This window comes from Phyllostomus discolor, chromosome 3 (genome assembly GCF_004126475.2).
Source record: "Phyllostomus discolor isolate MPI-MPIP mPhyDis1 chromosome 3, mPhyDis1.pri.v3, whole genome shotgun sequence".
Taxonomy (NCBI): domain Eukaryota; kingdom Metazoa; phylum Chordata; class Mammalia; order Chiroptera; family Phyllostomidae; genus Phyllostomus; species Phyllostomus discolor.
The window spans coordinates 71,706,639-71,727,196 of NC_040905.2; the positions used below are offsets into that span (position 1 = coordinate 71,706,639).

Sequence of the window (20,558 nt, forward strand, 5' to 3'; positions counted from 1 at the left end):
TTCCCTTACAATTTCTACATCTTTCAAATATTTGACTATGAATAGATGTCATTTTATAGACAGATAAAAATGTGTTAATATTAAAAAGTTTAAAAGACAAATAGAATTCTGAGGAGCCTGCAATTCTGCTAACATTTTCCAAGGAACCGTAAATCTGCAGATGTTATATGTGATGTATGATGACTTCTGCCAAGGCTGACACACGGCCACGAGGAGGAATCACAACTTCATTTTAAAAGCCTATTTTATCTCCACTGGTTCTAATTATAAAGAACATTTTAAGTAAAGGAAACAGAAGAATCTAGGGTTCTCTTTCTGTAATTCTCCTTCTCATTGCTAGATTTCCCTTAAACCAACAATGACTGACATTGATTTAAGAAGGTCTGAAGTAAAGGACCTTCTTTACTGAAGTAAAGGGAAAAAAAGATTTTTTTAAAGATTTTATTTATTTATTTTTTTTAGAGAGGGAAGGGAGGGAGGGAGAGAGAGAGAGACAGAAACATCAATGTGCGGTTGCTGGGGGTTATGGCCTGCAACCCAGGAATGTACCCTGGCTGGGAATCGAACCTGGGACAGTTTGGTTCCCAGCCCGTGCTCAATCCACTGAGCTATGCCAGCCAGGGCTGGAAAAAAAGATATTTGAATTGTTCATGCTTATATGAAGCTAATACATAATATTGTCAACAGAGAGTTATTGAATAAACTGTTAATTTTATGCAGTACTAGCCACTGGGCAAAAATGAAATGAAAAGACCCTATCCTATCCCTCTCGGGGCTTGAGATGCGTCAACTCACAGCCTCAGTGGTGGTGACACTGGTGGCAAGGGTCTGCGGGCAGCAGGGGTCGGCCCACCGTGGCCCGCAGCTCTGTAACTCGGGCTTTCTCTCTGACTATTCGGAGGGGTCCATTCCAGACAACAGTGAGGGAAGAATTATGGGAGGAAGGATGTGTGTAGAAAAAGGACACATTTCATTTTCAAAAAATGTTTTAGGGATATTTTTCTGTTTTTGAGACAATTCATGTTATGGTAAGTAATTAGAGAAAAAAAAGACAGTAAAAAACATCAGGAAACAGAGGTCAATATGAACAGCGTTTAAACTGAGGTCTCCAACTATAACATCTAACGATAAAGCACAACTGATTCTAGTCTCACAGTGGAAATTATGAGTATTAGAACACACTGGGAGAATGAGAGATTTTAAATCCACATTCATCTTTTTTCTCTTCTTTCTTTCCAAACTCATTATTATGGGGAATTGATTGAAGAAGGGGTCTGGAAATCTCAAGGGTGTTTGCTATTTAAGTACCACGTTAAAATTAAAAAGTGCTCATCTCTTGTCACAATTACAGGACAAAAAATACATAGTGAGTGTACACAGGCAGGGGCTAAGCCTTATTCATGTATTATGCTTAATTATTCATTGAAGATGATTCTTACTAAGCAGGTTTACAGAAAATCATAATATACTGCTCAGTAAAAACAGGGAAACTACACTGTGCATATCCCAAACATATTTTCAAAATGAAAAGTAACTATGATCCTTTCTGAATGATTCATTTTATTTACGGGTAATTTATTTTCTTCATAATTTTCTGTATTTTCCAAATGATATGGAATACACATATACAACTTAATAAGTGCCCCTCTATAATGGTAGGAGCTTTAAATTTATTAATGTTAAATTTCAAAGATCCTACAAGGTAGGCATTATTACCCCTAAGCTTACTGAGAAAAAACTGAGACTCAGTTTAGTTAGTCTTACTTAAGTTTGTGCATAGATATTTGTCAGGGGCCACATTTTTTTGCAAAGAAATAATACTAATGAACAAAGATGAACTGGGCCTTGGCAATCTTTACAGCCTTGTCTGACAGTCATCACCTGATCTCCATGGATATCCCATGAATTGCCTCTTGAGAAGCATGAATAACAAACAAATATATACATTTCTCTGGTCAGCAGGTTCATAACACTGATCAGATGACAATTAGATAAAGCACTCATTCAAAAGAAAAACCTAGTACATAGTTTGTTTTTTCAATAAATGTAAGTAAAAGTCCTTGTAGGATTGGATGCATCAAAGACAGCAAGGTGATTACAGGAGGATGAGGGGGGTGGGTGATGGAAGGTGAAAGTCAGGACGCAGCTGCAGCTGGGCAGATGCAGCCCAGGAAAGCTGGCTGGGAACTCAGGCTTGGAAAGGGGAGAGTAGTGCAAAGCCATGATTCTCAAACTTTCAGAATCACCTTGGAGGGCTTGTGAAAGCACATTGCTAGTCCTATCCCCAGGGTTTCTGATTCAGTGGGGCTGTAGTGGCGTCTCCAAATTTGCATTTTCAACAAGTTTCCAGGTAATGGTGATGCTGCTGGGTAGACAACCACACACAAGGACCCGAGGCAAAGGCTCTAGGGCCCAATAGTGTAAAATTCTTGGTCTACTACTTACTTGATGTGACATCACGAATGAGTTACTTAACCTGTCAGAAACCTGAGGTACAAAACTGTACCTCAGTTTTGTAATCTGTAAAATGGGAATGATTATACAATATATATATATATAATAATAATTAAATGGGATAATGCATGTGAAGTGCTTTTTCCATTGCATGACACACATTAGGAGCTCAATAGATGTTATGAATAAATCCATAAATTCAATGGCTCAATAGACATATATATAAAACCTCCTTGAGTGTGGGAGGGGGGGTGAGCAGGGGGAAGCAATAGGGGGGAAAATGGGGATAACTGTAATTGAACAATGATTAAAAAAGGTACAAAGGAAAAAATTAAATAGAATTATATAATAGTGAAACAAATCTCATAAGATAGGATAATATATTAAATCAAAGCAAGTTGGGCATACTAGACAGTCAGCCCTCCATACTCTCAGGTTCTGCATCCACTGATTCAACTGAAAATATTCTTTACAAAATGTTATGTTATTGCCAATGGGTGCTATATAATCAGGCATACAATGATTGCACTGTACTGAATATGTAGATTTATTTTTCTTGTCATTATTGCCTAAACAATACAGTATAACAACTGTTTACATATAATTTAAATTATATTCAGTATTATAATTAATTTAGAGATGATTTCAAATACATGGGAAGACATGAGTAGGCTATATGCTAATATGACACCATTTTATAGAAGGAACCAGAAAATCTGAATTTTGGTAGTAGTTTTTGGGGAAAAGGTGTGTCCTAGAACCTATCCCCCATGGATACCAAGGGATGACTGTAATTTTAATTGTCTTTCAGATAAATCCTTTTTATTTTTGTTTTTAAAAGATTTTTAAAATTTATTTTTAGAGAGGGGGAAGGGAAGGAGAAAGAGAGGAAGAGAAACATCAATGTATGGTTGCTGCCTGTGCACCCCCTACAGGGGACCTGGAGTGCAACCCAGGCATGTGCCCTGATGGGAAATCAAACTGGTGACCCTTTGGTTCTCAAGCTGGCACTCAATCCACCGTGCCACACTAGCCAGGGCCAGATAAACCCTTTTTTAAATTATTGAGTCAGGCTAGTCATATCATTGCTATTTCCTTAAATTTCTAGCATTTCAATCATGGCAGGCCCATCAATGCTAAAGGAATCCATGGTAACCACACCAAGTAAACACCCACCTACCCATTAGTGCCAGCAATTATTTGGCATTTGTTATGTTAGTTAAACCGTGTAATGATGTGTGAGAAATCAGTTTCTGCTTCCTTGACCCTTTGGAAAGCTGGTTTCCAACCCAGCATGCCTTGCTGATTCTCCAGAGTTTGACAGCTGTGACTACAGTCACTGATTCTCTCACAAGCCCCTTCTGGAAATGAGGTAGCAAACATCATGGTCTCCGATAAAAGAGTAAGACTCTATTACAGGGGCTTGATTACTGATAATGACCATTTCTATTTTGGGACTAATAGCTAACGAGGACTTTTATTGTTTCCTTTTAACAAGTATTCATCATGAACCCTGAACTATCCTTCAGAGAACATTAATTTGGGGGGCATGTATATACTTGAACACAATGAAAGGATTATTCTCATTCTTTAGATTTCAAGAAATATGACCTGCTTACTTACATTTAAGATATACAAAGAAAAGGAACAGAAGTAAAAACAAATGATCTTTAACAAGAAGTTTAAAATATAAATGCATCTCTATGCCTTCACAAATCCTTAGCCTTAAATCTAAAGACAATACAGGTCTACAACTACACAGAAATTTTACTTAATATTTTTGACTCACCAGATATTCAGTATGTCCCTTAGTAAAATACCCTGTATTCAATTCTGGGAGGCATACGAAAGTGAGTAAGTACTTTGCTGTTATTAGGGAACTGATATTCACAGAGGAGATGAGACAAAATCTTGAGGAGAAGAAGGAGGGCATTTAGGGCATGGCCAAGGTCACAGAAGCCGGACTGAGGATGAAATGTTTAGGGTGGTGTGAGAAGAAGCCGTTTAGTTTGAGCAGGAGTTAATGTTGGAGAGAAGAGAAAAGGCTAAATAAAGAGAGACCTGGAAGCGAAAATGAATACTATGGACCTGATCACCCTCTTCACAGCCAAGCAAGGCCTGTTAGCCAGAACTCTGATGTCGTCTTAACATTTTTTTCTTTTCTGTTTCTGCACCTCTGGGCTGGTCACAGATACACCTAAGAAAAGATTACAAGGGGTGGCCACAGCTGTGGGTCAGTGCTCTTCACTGTCTCTGCAGGGACAGAGGTGTGCCAAGAGGAGCAAACCCTTGCTAAGGAGCAGAAGAGAATGAGCAGAGGTGGAAAGCCGCTCAGTCCGGGCAGGGGATGGTCGGGGAAGAAGGATTAACTGACACCCCAACTCACTCCATTCAGCTTAGAGTGTCTTACTGTCACAATGAACACTGGCTCTACTCCAGCCAGAAGACAGTGTGTTTTCTTTAAAGAAATCTGGGTTGCCAGTGGCAGCTTCTGTTTTAAAGCATAACATAACATGGCACCAGGGCAGGGGACATTATACAAGGAAAACATTCTCCTTGATATTCCTGCCAGCATGTGAAGGGGAGAAAAACCAGTGAATACACATGGTAAGGAAAAACAAACATTTATTCTCGAGCCACACCCAGATGACTTTTATGCTTCACCATGTTGGTTGGCTTCTTCCACCACTTCCCTTCATTACAGCCAGAAGCATAACGCCTCCCGAAGGAGAAGGTATGCTTGCATTTAACTTTACTAGAGACATATGTACCAAGAGATCTGAACTAAGCCTGATTATGAAAATGATAAACATGACAGCTTGTTCACTGTGCAACATTTCTAATATAATTTTAGAGTAATGCAAAGAGGGTCCTGACTATAATGTTAACTTAATGAGGAGAGTTTCACATAATATTCTTTAGGTGAAAAAAAAAAAAACACTAGGATGAACCTGAGCACAAAGGTAAAATACATTTGAAAATAACATTACTCTCCACTTAAAGTCAGAGAGATTCTCATCTTTAACTGGTGTGTAGATAACACATGAATGGGTTTTCTTTCATTTGTAAACAGAAGAGTTTACAAGGATATTTTTACGTTAAGATACATCGGAGCATACTTTACATGGTTCTAGTACCAGCCATCAATACTGACCTTATCTGTACAAAAGATTTTTATATTAGGATGTCAAGGAAATGTACCAGGTTCATATAAAAACAAATCCTTTGACATTCAGTAACACAACTAAGAAGTACTCTGTTTTATAATCCTTTAACTCAGTGCATTGACGCATATAATACATGGCAATGAACCTGCTATGGAAACAACACTAATATTTCAAAATGAAACTTTACTGAGAACCAGAGCAAAAACACATCCAATTGCTGAGGGTGCTGCCTGGCTACACTTTATTTATGTAGATTTTAGGTTGATAGGATCGCAGACAAGGGGCTATAAACCATTTTACTGCACATGCATCCTGATTACAATGTCATGTTAAGAAATGGAGTGCAATTTGTATTCATGTCATATTTAATAGATTTAGAGTAAATAGCCCACAAGTACTCCTTCTAAAAGGTGACGAATTATATTAATGCCCTGTTGTACTTTCATAATTAAGAGTCTGGCAGCATTTCCATTATAATCAAGACTTGAGGTTGGCAGCAAAAGGAGTGGTTTTCATGTTTCCTGGCTCTGACCACAGTGCTCCCCTCAGGCCCCACCACCACTCTGGGCCATGAGGAACACACCTATGAAGCTGGACTCAGAAAAAGATCTGGGAGGTTGGCTGTCAGATTACAAGTTGCCTCTGTTTTTATCAAGTCATTCCCTTTCTTTTCCTGGATTGCTTGTCCCTTCTATCAGCCTCCGCCTCCCTTCCCTTCCCTTCCTAAGAATCCTGTTCTCCTTCACCAGGAGTGGATGGAGCTTCTCTTTGATGCCATTTCCTTCCCCAGACTTAGTTGCTGCCCTGCTGTTTGCTCTGGAAGAAACCTGGCTGTTCTCTGTGTGAGCTGCACAGAACAAGAGTCTTTGCCTTTTGAAGAACAACGAATGGACTTCATAAACAAAATCAATATGGTATGGCCAAGGGATAGGGGAACATGAGTGATGGGGAACTTCTCCTCACAAAACAAACAAATTAATCAGAAAATTCAGAGACTAAAACTATAGCCTCTAAGGGCCATCACAAAGTAGCACTTCTGAACAGTACGAATGTCAGAGCCAGGCCCGGAAGGAGAGGAGGGTAGTCTGGGTAGGGCTGGAAATGACACTTTGCTGTGTCCCCCAAATTATTTTGGGTGGATGCATCACACCCTGCCTGCATGAACACTCATCAGAAATGGAAGTGGAAGGGGTTGGGCAGGGCGAGGAATAATAGAAGTTGAGAGAGAGATGGGAAGAAGAGGAAGACATGACGAGAAAGGTGGGAGGGTGTTTTGGGTTGGTTCGACCTGCCATTAAATGAACAAAAAAGAACTGAGGTACAAAAGAAGAAATGGAGTGGCCAATGCTGCCCCTAAAACATAAGTGATTTTTAAGTCTTGTTATTTCTGTCATGGGCAGACTGTGTGCTCTGGGAGCAAGCACAGCCTTGAGGGCCTGTAATGTGGGGTTTTTTGATTCTCAGCTTTCCCCCTCATGGGCTAGGTGTATCGAATTGGACAAGTTATTCTGAGACGATAATATTAACTTCCCTGAGCTATTATGAAGGCAAGTTTCCATATCTGAAACACTTCCAAGAGATGTAGTCCCATTTTAATTTCCTACAATGGACCTACAAACTCTTTGATTTTATAAATTTGTAATATAAGTTGTACTTAATTCTTATTTCTACAGAATTCAGACATGGTTATCTTACTATTAACCAGTGAGTGCATGTTGTTGGAATGACAATATTAACAAAGGTCTTGTCCTCTACACAGGAGGCCAGCCATACACCTTTCGTTGCCAGATGCCCATGAGTTCCAGGTGCCCACTTGCTATAACATACATGGCATCCTAACGACCTGGGTCCCTGCTCAAACCCAAGCAAGGTTTTGCTTCTTGAACCCAAAATAGCCTAAAATAGTTGTATAAAAGTAAAGTAAAAATTAAAAATAGATAGCACGTCACCTAAATTTCTACCTGTTTGGCACTGGACTTATATGACCATAGAGAGGAAAATAATTTCTTATACTTTTAAGGTGGATAAAAGATATTTACATATTGAGAGCTACTATTCAGAAAATTAGTATATTCATGTCAGTACACAATAAGAATATTATGCACAGAATCCTCACGCATGCATTTTTGGGCTAAAACAAGAAAATGTTTTTGTTGCTGAAGTTGTATATACTTTTCTAGAGTAAAAACTTTGTACTGAGCTTTTGTAGAACATCAGAATGAATTAGTATGGTGTATACGATAACCTACTATGTCATAGTGCCAGAAGTTTGACCAATTCCTTTTCATGGAAGTTTGAAAATGTCAAGTTCATTTTTAAACCCCTGGCTAGTTTCATCTACTTTAAACCAAAAGTGACAAAACAGGAATTGACTGGGGGGAAAATTCTGCAATCCACTGTTCTTAATATTTGATAATCCATGTGAAGCAGGTTTACCACAAACTGCTGTGACAGAACAAAGATGACAGATAAACTCCTGTGACCAAATTAATTGGAAATAGATGCCTCAGTCTTGTGATCCTATTTCAGTTTTTGAAAGAATTATATGCACCTTCAGAGCATGCCACGTCTAAGGATGATTAGTCCTTGTACCGCTGCCACAGGCTGATAGGGCGCGCTGCCAGGTGTCTCAGGAGAAAGCTCCCAGTTCAGTGGAGGTGGTGCATACCATGGAGCTATTCCAGGCTTACCTCAGAGAACATTCTGGCTTTTCTGTTGAAAGCCTGTCAGAGTTTCATACCTATTCTCTTTGTGCCTGTGATACATATTTTCAAACTGCCTTGAGTGGAACTCCTTAGACTGATCTCTTGTTTTTCTTTTCCCTTCTGCCATACTGCTAGGAAACACAATATCAAGTAACTCCAGGCATTCTATTAGGCCATCTATATTCACATATCTTTCCCACCTTTATTATGATTTACATATATCAGAGTACTCTGGTATTAAACCATGACAACTAATCTCTAAGAGAATTCAATGCTTTCCATTTGTCTAAAAACAATAACACTATACGAGAGGTAAATGGCCAACCATCTATGAATTTGCAGCTAGCCGAAATACAGCCAAACGTGCTGTTAATTAAATGATTAAATGTCATACGAATTGTTACTTGTAAACATATCATAATTTCTCTTGGATTTGCTTCAAAATAATTCAGTGTGTGGGAAGAGAGGAGAGAAGGTGAGAGTACAAATGAAAGAAGCTTAGTTGTCTATTGGTAACAGTTCAAGTTGGGTGATATGTACACAGGGTTTCATTATAGTTTCTTTGTAGAGACATTTGTTAATGTTTGAAGTTTCCCATGACAAAAACATTTTAAAGGCATAAAACCTAACTACTTTAGAAGGTTATATTATTATTTAATATGGTTGAAATAAATTTAATTTGCAGACTAGGAATATAATCTACTAAATCATCAGTATTGTATCTACTTTGTGCAGTAACCATAAGTTTGCAATAAAATATATCTGTAGCTAGAGTAAATATTTCAATGTCTAAAATAGATGTTTTTATATTGATAACTACAATTCTCGACTTGTCAATCCAACCATAACTAATATGATAAAAGAAAACGTGAAATAAACAATTATTTTAATAGAGACTTTTTGGCTGGCATGTTTAGTTTCTAGTCACAAAAGATGTCAATGTTTTCAAATTAAACATTTTAAGGCTAAGGAAAATTATTAAACAGACAGAAAAATGCAGTTTACTCAAACATTAAAACAATGTAACACAAACCTAACACTAACATAAATATATTTATCATTTTATTTTCCATATGAATCAGGCTGCAAGGAATATCTCCCTTTACACTACAGAACTCAAATCTCAATATCATATCTTGACAGTCTTCTAAAATGTAACAGTAATACATACTGAAATCAAATAAACTTTTAAAAGCAAACCTAAATCACATCACTTAAAATCTAAGTAGACTAGTATTTTAAATTATATGTTATTGGAATGATTTTGACAACTTGATAGTCACTCTCAAAAATATAAAGGATAATATATTAACACACTAAACTTTTTAGTTAATGGAGTAATGTGTTTACAAATAAGTAGACATACTTATGAGAACTTCAAAAATGATCAGTCACTCAAAATTTAACAATATAGTCCAAGAACCAGACTTGAGGATGGGAAATATCTAACATGATATAATTTTAATCTGTAGGACCAATTGTGGAAAAATTATGTTTATATGGCTGAGCACTATTTTTCCTAATTTTAATGCTACTAAATTTTCCAAAAGTCCATACAAATTTATTAACATATTGAGTTCAAAATTACCAATATATTTGGGCCAAAAAGTCACATAATTAAAACTTTAACACATTTTTGAACAAAAGGAATTATAAAAGAATGGCTAGAAATGATTTAATCCTTTGAGAAGAGACAGACAAGGGAACACAGAAGTGGGAATTTAAAATATATTACAGCTCATGAATGTTAAATATTTTGTCTGTACAGTCTTTCGTTATTTTTCCTAAGTGTCATTAAGAGAAAAGTTATTGTCTAAGTGATATACAAAAGCCAAAAACCACGTAAGTAGTGTGGATTTTCAGCTACTTAAACCTGCTATTGCTTAATTTTTAACAATCAACTTCTTTAAAGAAAAATTCACATTCATTATGATAAGATAGATAGTGTGGATTTTCAGCTAATTACATCTGCTATTGCTTAATTTTTTAACAAACTGTCAATTTCTCTAAAAAAAATTCAGATTTATTATGGTAAGATAGATATGTAAATTTTTCCTCCCCGGGCACTAAAACCTGTCCTGAAAAAAATTAAAATTTTATTTTAAAAGAATAACATTCAGTTACAGAACAGAAACTATTGTAACCCAGGTACTTTATAAGTTCTGTAATGTCCTCCTTCCTAAATGCTTCATGTTTTTTTCAAGTGAGAAAAGGGCAAGTGTATGTTTAGTAGCTCAAGACACGCATGTAGTAGGATAGCAGCAGTGGCTTGTTCTGATGCCTGCTCCTGCTCTCCACATACTGTACGTCCACCAACAAAACGTGCTGCCAGTGGGCATCTTCTTTGCTGTTTCTTTGCTGTTTTTAACCAATGTCTACAATAAAGATATTCAAAGCCAAGCCATTTAGCGATTCCAGCACATGTCAAATAGATGCTCTACAACCATGGCTGAGTGTGAGAAAACTAGAAAAGAGGTTTTAAGTGTCCTTAGGAATGAATGAGAAGCTCTATACTTATTTTTTAAAAGATTTTATTTATTTAGTTTTAGACAGAAGAGAAGGGAGGGAGAGAGAGGGAAAAAAACATCAATGAGTGGTTGCTTCTCGTGCGCCCCTCACTGAGGACCTGGCCTGCAACCCAAGCATGTGCCCTGACTAGGAATTGAACCAGCAACCCTTTGGTTTCCAGGCCAGTGCTCAATCCACTGAGCTACACCAGTCAAGGCTCTATACCTATTTTTATGATTGAAGACAATACTTTGATGGTGTTTAATTCATCCTGGATGTATTAGGGGAAATGGAATTGATGCTGGTAATTGAGAGAATTATTGGCTAAAAGAGTGTGCTGTTGGATTTATTTTTTGTACATATATGTTTGAAAATAAAAATCTACTAGTGATGATTTAGAATCATCAATACAAACAAGAATATTATTGAGTGTCTTTGGTGCCCAGGGACAACTTAAAATTGTGTCCTTTTTAAAAGAGGAATGATTTTTAAATATAAAGATCAACTTACAAAAAATTCAGAAGTCTTCTTCATAATATATGTTGTATATAATATAGCTACAACATCCTAAGTTCTGTGATTACTCTAAAACCAAGTAATACTATATCCAGGTGTCTAGCAAGATAATGCCTTTTAACTCATTGCCACTTTTTTCTACTGCATAAACATTAATCTGAGGACTCACTGGTCAAACACTTTTCCTGCAATTTTGCAACTTAAAAAGATATTACAATAATTTTCTCTCAAAGATGTCATACTGGGTGTTAATTCTTTTGTAACTAAAATCAAAGCCTTCAGAGGACTAAAAAATTGATATGAGTTGAATATGTAGGCTGCTATAAATAGTCCTTTTTCTAAGTAGTTTAGTTTTTATAAGTAGTATTCTTGCAGAGGACCAAAGAAATGTTTTTATAAAAGTTGAGCATTACATTTAGTTAAAGGTATTTTTAAAAGATTTTATTTATTTATTTGTGGAGAGAGGGGAAGAGAGGAATCTTGATGTATGAGAAATACACTGATCAGTTGCCTCTTGCATGTGCCCCAACCAGCCTGAAACCCAGGCATGTGCCCTGACAGGGAATACAAACCAGGGACCTTTCACTTTTTGGGACAATGTCCAATTTACTGAGCCACACCAGTCAGGGCTAATTAAAAGGCTTTTATTACATATGAACAAATCATCAAACACACAAATAACCGTAACTAATGATAACAGAACAAATTTGGATGTTCAGTTTTTAAATGTGAATATTTTGCTTCAGTGGATTAAAAGAATAAAATTACTCATCTAGATATGTACTACATTTGAATTTTTTGGTCCATTAATTAAATTTAAAAGTGAGAAACAGAATGAAGATCTGATCTTTTTGTTTAGCTTAATGTAGGTACCAGCCTACCTGGCATTTAACCCCAAGCTAAATTTCCTCTTAGCAACAAAATCTGGTAAAAAAAACAATTTTTTGCAAAGAAGTTAACTCTTGATTACGCCTGACAATGAAGAGGGCAATCCCAACTGGCTACTTAACCTCATATCATGTGTATTTGCCCACGGGTGTGTTGTCATCTGAACACTGAAAGAGGAGTGTATTTGATGTACTTGGAGTTTGTAATATTTCTAGATAAAAAAGTAAGGACACACTGTGACTCCCAGAATTATGTTAATCTCTCTACCAGGTTCCCCCTGTTGAAACTGTTGGTGGATCTCTATTCCAAAGGATGCCCAGCACTGGGCTCCGGGAGACAGCTTTGACTTCCTGTTCTGTTCTTCCCCTAACCGCTCTTCACTTCTCCCCATGGGGGCAGAGTGTATGCATCTGAAGTTGGATTCCAGGTTGGCAACTGAGCAATATATTGTGGGGATAAAACTTGCAGAGGAGATGAGAGCTTTTCTTTACCTGTTGTGGAGGTTACTACTTTCTTTTGGTATTCTACTATGAGTCTCCACCCAGCACCCTCCCTACCACCCCTTCAGCACCAGCAGAAGGACCTGAAGCTATGAGAGGGTAAAGGAGGGTGTGCCTTTTTGTTTTGCTCATTCTAAGATTGGTGTTTAAGCCCAAGAACCCACCTGGTCCTTCAACCAGGAGGAAGGTGCATTCCAAGTATTTTTTTTTTAAATTAGAGTTGTGTATTAGGTTTAGGAGTAAGATGTTCACCATCACGTGCTTACTTAACAATTGCGTATTAAGTGAGTAATCATTATGGGTGTAAGCCATGGAGTTAGTCTCTGTAGGCTGAATTCTAGCCCTAACACTTAAGAACTGCGTAACTTGGGGAAGGTTTTATAATTTCTTTGTATTTTAGTTTTCTCAGCTGTAATATGAAATAACAACAACAACAACTCCTTAGCAGGGCTGTTGTGAGAACTGATTGAGTTAATAAATGTGAAACCCTTAAAACAGGCCTGACGTATAACAAGTGCTCAGTAAATATTAGCTCCTATTTTTGATCATTATTTAATGTAAGAATAATGCAAGTCCTGCTTGACAAGTAGGTAAGCAAGGGTGGATGCAAACATAAACCAGAAAAAGCCCTTCCCTGCAGGGAGCCTGTCTCATGGCCTTGTGCAAACTTCTCAGGGGCTGAGTCAGGATTCCTGTGGTGAGGTGCCATCTTAATAACAATGCAGTTTCGTTCTTATAACAGACACCAACCATCAGAATGAGGCCAGGACCAAATCTGAGGCTGACTGGCTAGCCCTCTGTTTGCATCTGAAGAGGCTCAATTTTATATTTCAAGCTTGACTTATGATTAACTAATGATTATAAAAAGTGACATAATAGGCATGTGAAAGTAAGACTTTCTGAAGAATTAAAACGTACATGACTGCAGATAACTGGAAGCCAGAAACACAAAGGATGACAGCCCTTCTTCTCAGTTCCTTATGTCTTGTTTCCTAAAAGCCTGTGGTTTATCTAACATAAGTACAAAACTAACAGTGACGACAGTGTGAACAGGTGGAACAGGTAAATGGTCCTTCTGTAAGGAGAGACAAGGCTGAGGGTAAGGAGCAAGGCTGAAGCTTCACGGCTTGTAGGCCTGGGAAGGGTCATAGAAAGCAAATGCCAGACACACAGAAGTATTTTAGATACACACACACATAATGTATACATGTATATATGTAATATATAATATATATGTATATATACACACATATATAATACATTTATAATGTTACATATCTTTAAAGCTATATCATTTTGATTTAAAGAAGATGGTGTTCCCTGGAACAGTGACACCTAAGTCTAAGTAATCATAAAACTCATCAGAGAAACACTAAATAACATTAGCAAAAACCTACAGAGCTCTGCCCATCAACCCTATACCATCACGTCTCTCCTCCCACCACCACAAGAATCAGATTTAGTAGGTCTGATATACGGATAGTGATTTGCACTCTCCCCTCCAACTCCCAAGCTATTCAGAATATTTGAAGGCAGCATTATGGTTGGATGCACACATCTCCATCTGATTTAGAATCTTTACCCAGTCCCCGATCTCCAGAGACTCTGGTTTCACTGGTCTGGGGTGGGACCTGGCACTGGTGTTTTATTAAGCATGTCCAAGTGGTTCTAAGTTGTGGTCAGAGCTACATGACACACTCCCTAGTTTGGCACTTTCCTGCTGAGCAGTGCATTACAAAATGGGATGTCATTTCTGTGCTCCCATACCAAGATCATATGCCACTGTCATGACCAGTAGTTGCTACCTGACCTCTTACTCTGCATATGCTATAGTTCTGAGTGAAGACATAAACATAACTGGGATAAACATCCTAACGACTGAGATTAAGCCAATTTATAGGCAAGATTAAAAAATTAAATTCTAGTGTGACAAATGTACTGTGTAACTTTCATCTACTGCCCCAGAAATAGCCTGAAGGCCACTCTTTCAGATCTAAGATTCTATTAGTGTTCTATCTCTTTTGTTTGTGGTATTTAGATACTGCTTATACTAAGAGAAAAACAATCATGCACTGTTTATCTGCTATTTTACGGTATTCTTTCAACAGCTTACAAAATGAGGGGTCAACATAATCTATTTTCAATGAGCTACACCAGCCAGGCCTAAGTTAATCTATTTTTAGAAGTGCCCTATATGAAACATACTTTAAGAATATTATTCTATTGATTAGGGTAGGGAGGTATAACCACAATATTAATGAAATAAAAAGCAAATTGCCTACATCGAAATTACTTTCAAAGTAAGGGAGAGGAGTGATGAAATATGACTTCACTTGTTTGCATCTAAAAATATGGAGGGAGATGAGAATTATATACACACCCAATGACTTTTTTAAAGATATAAAAGTCATTGGGGCAGATATATGACCATGTAATACCTGGATTTTCCTTATGACAAAGAAGAACTAAGAAGTAGGTACGACTCACCTTTCTTTACACACAGTTTAATGATCAACAGATTTAGTTCCAACTAGAAAGGAACTAACTTTCTATATGGAAGTATAATGTATAACAAATATCCTATACTAACAGGAAAAGTATAGTGTTAAATACAGAGAAAAGTGAAATTGTCTATTATTGGACATGGGACAAGAATACTCTGTCTGTGAGTAGAAACCAAAACCGGCTGGCCTTGAGAAAGACATATAAACAAGGCTCCGACTCTTTCCATTTCTATCATTAATGTTTAGTGTTACAGAGCTTGGCATTACTAATCAGATTTTCCTCTTTGTCCTTCTACATGATGAAAAAAATAACCAATGGCACTTGTGCCATTGAAAGAGGAAGAACTTACATCAGTTTTGAGTGTGCTTTGGTGGACAAAGTTTTAAAATCTTTTTATCATGGAAAATTTATAACATAATAAACGTAGAGAAAAATGGTATAAGGAACTTCCATGTCTCTAACACCTAGTTTCAACAATTAATTGATAAGCAAACTTGTTTCATATGTACTCCTGTCTACACCCCTACCCTAATGAATGCACTAAATGGATTATTTCAAAGGAAATGCCAAATGGCATGACACATCATTGGGTGGTGGTGGTGGTTGGGGAGGGGGAGTTTATGATGCCATTATCCAGCTTCTGAATAATTAGGATTTTGTTTTCATTTTCAAGCCATATCTCTTGTACTTTTTTCATTCCAAAGAAAAAATTTCTCCTAAGTCCTAGTGCTTTTGTAAGCTTGCCTGGAAAACACAAGCTTTCTCAGACTAGCCTGGTAAGGTGACAAGGGGTCATCCTTCATCCATGTGTGTTTCTGATATGTGACCTGTGGCTCTGTGACAATACAGTAGCCGGTAAGAAATTAGAGACGCAGGGCTTTCCTGAACCCCCATACGCAAACACGATCTAAAAAGGCTATTAACTACACAAACATAGTTTTCTGACATTTTGAAACATCAGGAAATTCAATGTCATGCAGTCTCCATTTTCACATCCATTTGTCTAAGCAATAAATATTCTAGGCAGATGCTTTTCATGATTTTAAAGGCAATGACACCTACATAAATAGAAAAATTTCTTATATTTTTCCTTAACTAGTTAATCTAATATATATTTTCTTAAGGGTGTTCTACTTTTACATTGTAATGTCTTCTATTAATATAATGCTTGTTGAAAGAAAGGGTATTATCATTCTTTAGGAATCTTCCTTCAAACTGCACTTCTTTGTATCATGGTGCTGTCTCAAATAGTTAAGTCATAGAAATGCCAAAACATAATGTGGTAGAAAAATCAAAATTTGCATCTAAGAATGCCACAGCTGACCAGCTTTTGAATAGAGCCCATTCCACCACACCAAGCTCACTTCTGACTGACACCCTTTAGCTCAAAAATACTTGCTCCATTCTGGGCCCCAGCTCCGGCAGCAGCGCAGAGGTTGAGAGTAAGGATTAGTTAGTAGAAGTTATCAAAGTTACATTAAAGTCATACTGAAATTGTCATTCTGGTTAATTCTACATATTGTAAATAAATTTTAAAGGTAAAAATTGTGTCTTGTTAAGCAAGAAGGCTTGGGAGACACAGAATAACACTGACTCAGAAAGCTGGGTTGTTTGTTCTCACTGTTCTCGGAGGTTTCAAAATTACTGCCAATAAAAGCCAGTGGCGTACTATAACAAAAATTGTTTTTAAGAAAAAAATCCTCAATTTGAAGTCAAATAACCTCAAATGTTAAAAAAAATCAAATCATTCTGTACTGTCGGAAGTGCTAATACTGACTGCCCTTGGACTAAGGTAATGACTGGAGAGGGTCGTGGGGTGAGAACTGTGGGCCCCTGGGACTCAGCTTCTTAACCTGGATGCTGGCTACAGGGTGTATTGAGCTTGTGAAGATTCACTGATATATGTGCACTTTTCTCTATGTATATTATTCTTAAATATTTTTTAAAAGCAGAAAATGAATTAAAATTATATTGGATCATTTTATACTATGTCACCTGAAGCATTATGACATTTCTGAATTTTTATGCATTAGTCAATATTTTTACATTAAAAAAATATATAATACAATATAATATAGAAGTGGTTCTAAGTTCAGTTCTATGCAAGAGCAATTATTTCCTATTTATCCTGATTTATTTAAAATACATGCTCCTTTGAGGAATTAGAAAATAATTTTGAATGTGACTTAGCTTCCTTTAAGAGTAAAGATGGCCACATGAAATAATTAGTATAGGATATTTAAATAAATAACTTATATGTGTGATCCATGGACATGAACTAAAGAGGAAGAATGAGGATGGGAGAGGGGGTGCAGGAGGAGGGTGACAAAGAAGGGGAATGGGACAACTGTAATAGCACAATCAATAAAATATATTTAAAAGAAAAAAAACTGTATCAGGTGAATCAAAACAAACAAACAAACAAAACAAACCCAAACCAAAAATAAAGATATGCTCCTCATCAGTTCCAGTAGGTCTTATTTTAGAGACTATAAAGTTGCCTTTACTTTTAAGAAAAAAATATCATATGTCCTGTAAGAGTTTGCACATGTGTGTATCAATGTAACCAAAAGCCTAATGAACTTGACTCTCTGAGAGCTTTTATAAATTATTCAAGACCTTTAAAAAGTTATTTTTGAAAAATGATGAGATGTGTATAAGAAATTCAAGTAGTCTGGTCTTATTTAAAGTTTAATTTAATAATATTATCAAATAAAAATAAATAATATTAAATAAATAAGTAAATAGTATTAAATCAATGAGTATTTAAATTAGTTCTGTGAAACCTAATAAAAGGCATAAAACGGCTATTCTAAAAGAAGGTGAAAGTTCTGGACATGGAACATAGGAAATTAAAAAATGCAGACATGGAAAAATGCAGACATTAAAGGAGTCAAAAATTGGAGTTGGCGGCTGGAGAAGCAGTGGGCCGGCCGAGTCTGCAAGAGGCAGCCTGCAACGGTAGCAGAAGCAGCCACTTAATTTTATGGTTAGCTTATGACCAAAAACCTGGGCCATAAAGAAATGCTCACAGATCATTACAAATTCTGAATATTTTCGTAGATCCCATGCCTGATTTTCACCTTTTTAAATACAATACTGCTCACTGCATCGCCCAGTCTGTCTGTCCAGATCCTTTCTCTGCCGGCCTGAGCCCTTCATCCTCTCTGAAATCTTCCTTGATTACACTCAATTTACTTCTCCAGATTCCTCTGACACTAAGAACTTAACCCTTAAGTAAGAAGTATCTTATGAATGAAACTCTCATTTTTTTTCTGATGGGAGAAGAAAGAACAAATTCTATCTATTACATTTCTTCATTGAATCTTTACAATAGTCTGATTCACAGATGAAAAATTTGAGTCTCAGGGAGATAAAATAATTTGCCTGTCTTCACACAGAATATTAAGAAGCAAGATTGGGCTCTACATTTTGGCCTGCTTGACTCCAAAGTATTAAAGCCGCCCTTCGCACAGTTGATGATTTTAAAGGACAGAGAGAATTATATTTCATCATGGTGCCTCTCCTAGAAAATGACTTGCATTACGAACTTCATTACTGCTAGCACGTCACCTGAGACAGATGTAGATGTATAAAATATTAGAAAGAAGAAAAATAATTGGCACATGTTTGTACACCCCATCAGGGGCAGGGCAGGGACTAGACACTGTCTCCCAGCTCCTTCACACCCTGCTCCACTGAATAATCATAGCATAGAGTGTTCAAGGATGAAAGATTGTATCTAGGCAGGGGGCATATTGGAGTGGAAAGGGTACCAGATTTAGGGTCAGAGAGATCTGGGTTTAAATCCTGTCTCTACCATTACTTTGTATCATTAGGCAGCATTTGCAAACACTCTGAGCATATTTCCTTATCAATACAACAATAATAATAACAACACAGGATATTAAAGGACCATAATGTGAAGACTAATGGAGCCCATGTACAGTAAATTGCCAACAAAATACTCAGGGCTAGTCTCTCTGCTCCCTCCCAACTTATATGTAATGTTGAAATGCTGAACACTGGTATTCACTGACAGTTCATCATTGCAGGGGTTCATTATGAAGCACAGCCCAGAAATCAGGTGTATGTCCTCTACAGAGGATCACCGCGCATGGGCTTCTGTGACCCCCCAGGCATCGTAATGAGAAAACAGTCCTCCTTGGGATTTGTTGTCCAAGAGTATTATTAAGGACATGGCATCTTGAAAACAATTTTAAGAATTCATTATTATATCAAATAATACACGTTTCATTACAAGAGGGCAAGGAGTTATAAAGGACATGATTTCCTTTTTATTTCTGTCTGATTTGTTTCTGTCTGTCTTCCAAGATGTCAGATGAACAGTCTGCTTTATTTACAAATGACACTATAGTTAAGAACAAAAGGATGATATTATAAAAAGAATAAAAAGCCTCAGAAAGATGATGAAAAAGGTAAATTTAATGTCTATTAACTAGATGGATGAATTAACACCTCAAGTCACCAAGGCAAAAAAATAAATACAATCCACGTTCAGTGACTGTCTGCATCTTTGCCATAAAGAAAGAAAAGCAGAAGTCACATTGATATCCACTTTTGTCATATTTCACTAAATTTAGAATGACTCCTGAAATGGAGTTTCACACTAAAGATGGCTAATCCAGAGCTGCACTCTCCAGCACAGGGGCCACTGGCCACACACAGCTTAGCACTGAGCACTTCGAACAAGAATAGTCCAAATAAAAATGTGCTTTAAATGTAAAATACATATCAGCTTCCAAAAACTTAGTATTAAAAAAAGAATGTAAAATACCTTAGTAGTATTTTTCATAGAGTACATGATGAAATAATGATGTTTTTGATATATTTAAAAATACTTTTATTAAATAAAATATATTAAGATGAATTTCACCTGCGTGCTTTCTTTTTTCAATGTGGCACTAGGAAATTTTAAACTGCATATGTAGCTCACATACGTGACTTTCTATTGTACAGCGCTGACCAAGAATGAGAATCAGAGATGTTTTTTATTTTCAGGCAAGTGCCAAATATGAGAAATACCATCTTCAACTCAAACAAGAGGGGTTGCATTTCATTAAGAATTCCATTTGCAAAGTGTTTCATGAATCACCAATGTTCACAGGCTATTTATTATTAGGGATTTAGGATGCTGCCTTGCCACTGGGGACATTCTGCTTTTTGGGATTATGACCCACAGAGATAATTTAAAGAACTTTAAATTTAGCATATATAATTATTATATATTCAGAATTAATTCTAATATATAAATATACATTCTAAATATATATAGTGACACTAATAGGATGTCA

At 36.7% G+C, this 20,558-nt stretch overlaps 1 protein-coding gene across 2 annotated transcripts in view; it reads right to left on the reverse strand.

Moving 5' to 3' along the window:
- Nucleotides 1-20,558, reverse strand: part of FBXL17 (F-box and leucine rich repeat protein 17) — a 476,470-nt gene that overhangs the window by 116,346 nt on the left and 339,566 nt on the right. The window contains exon 10 of one of the 2 annotated variants that reach the window (XM_036020633.1): nt 12,156-16,224. The exons of the other annotated variant lie outside the window; for it this stretch is intronic. Within the exon in view, the coding sequence (XP_035876526.1) occupies nt 16,216-16,224 (9 nt within the window). The 3' untranslated portion in view covers nt 12,156-16,215. Of the gene's footprint in view, nt 1-12,155; nt 16,225-20,558 lie in introns of those variants that run through there. 2 annotated transcript variants of the gene reach the window in all.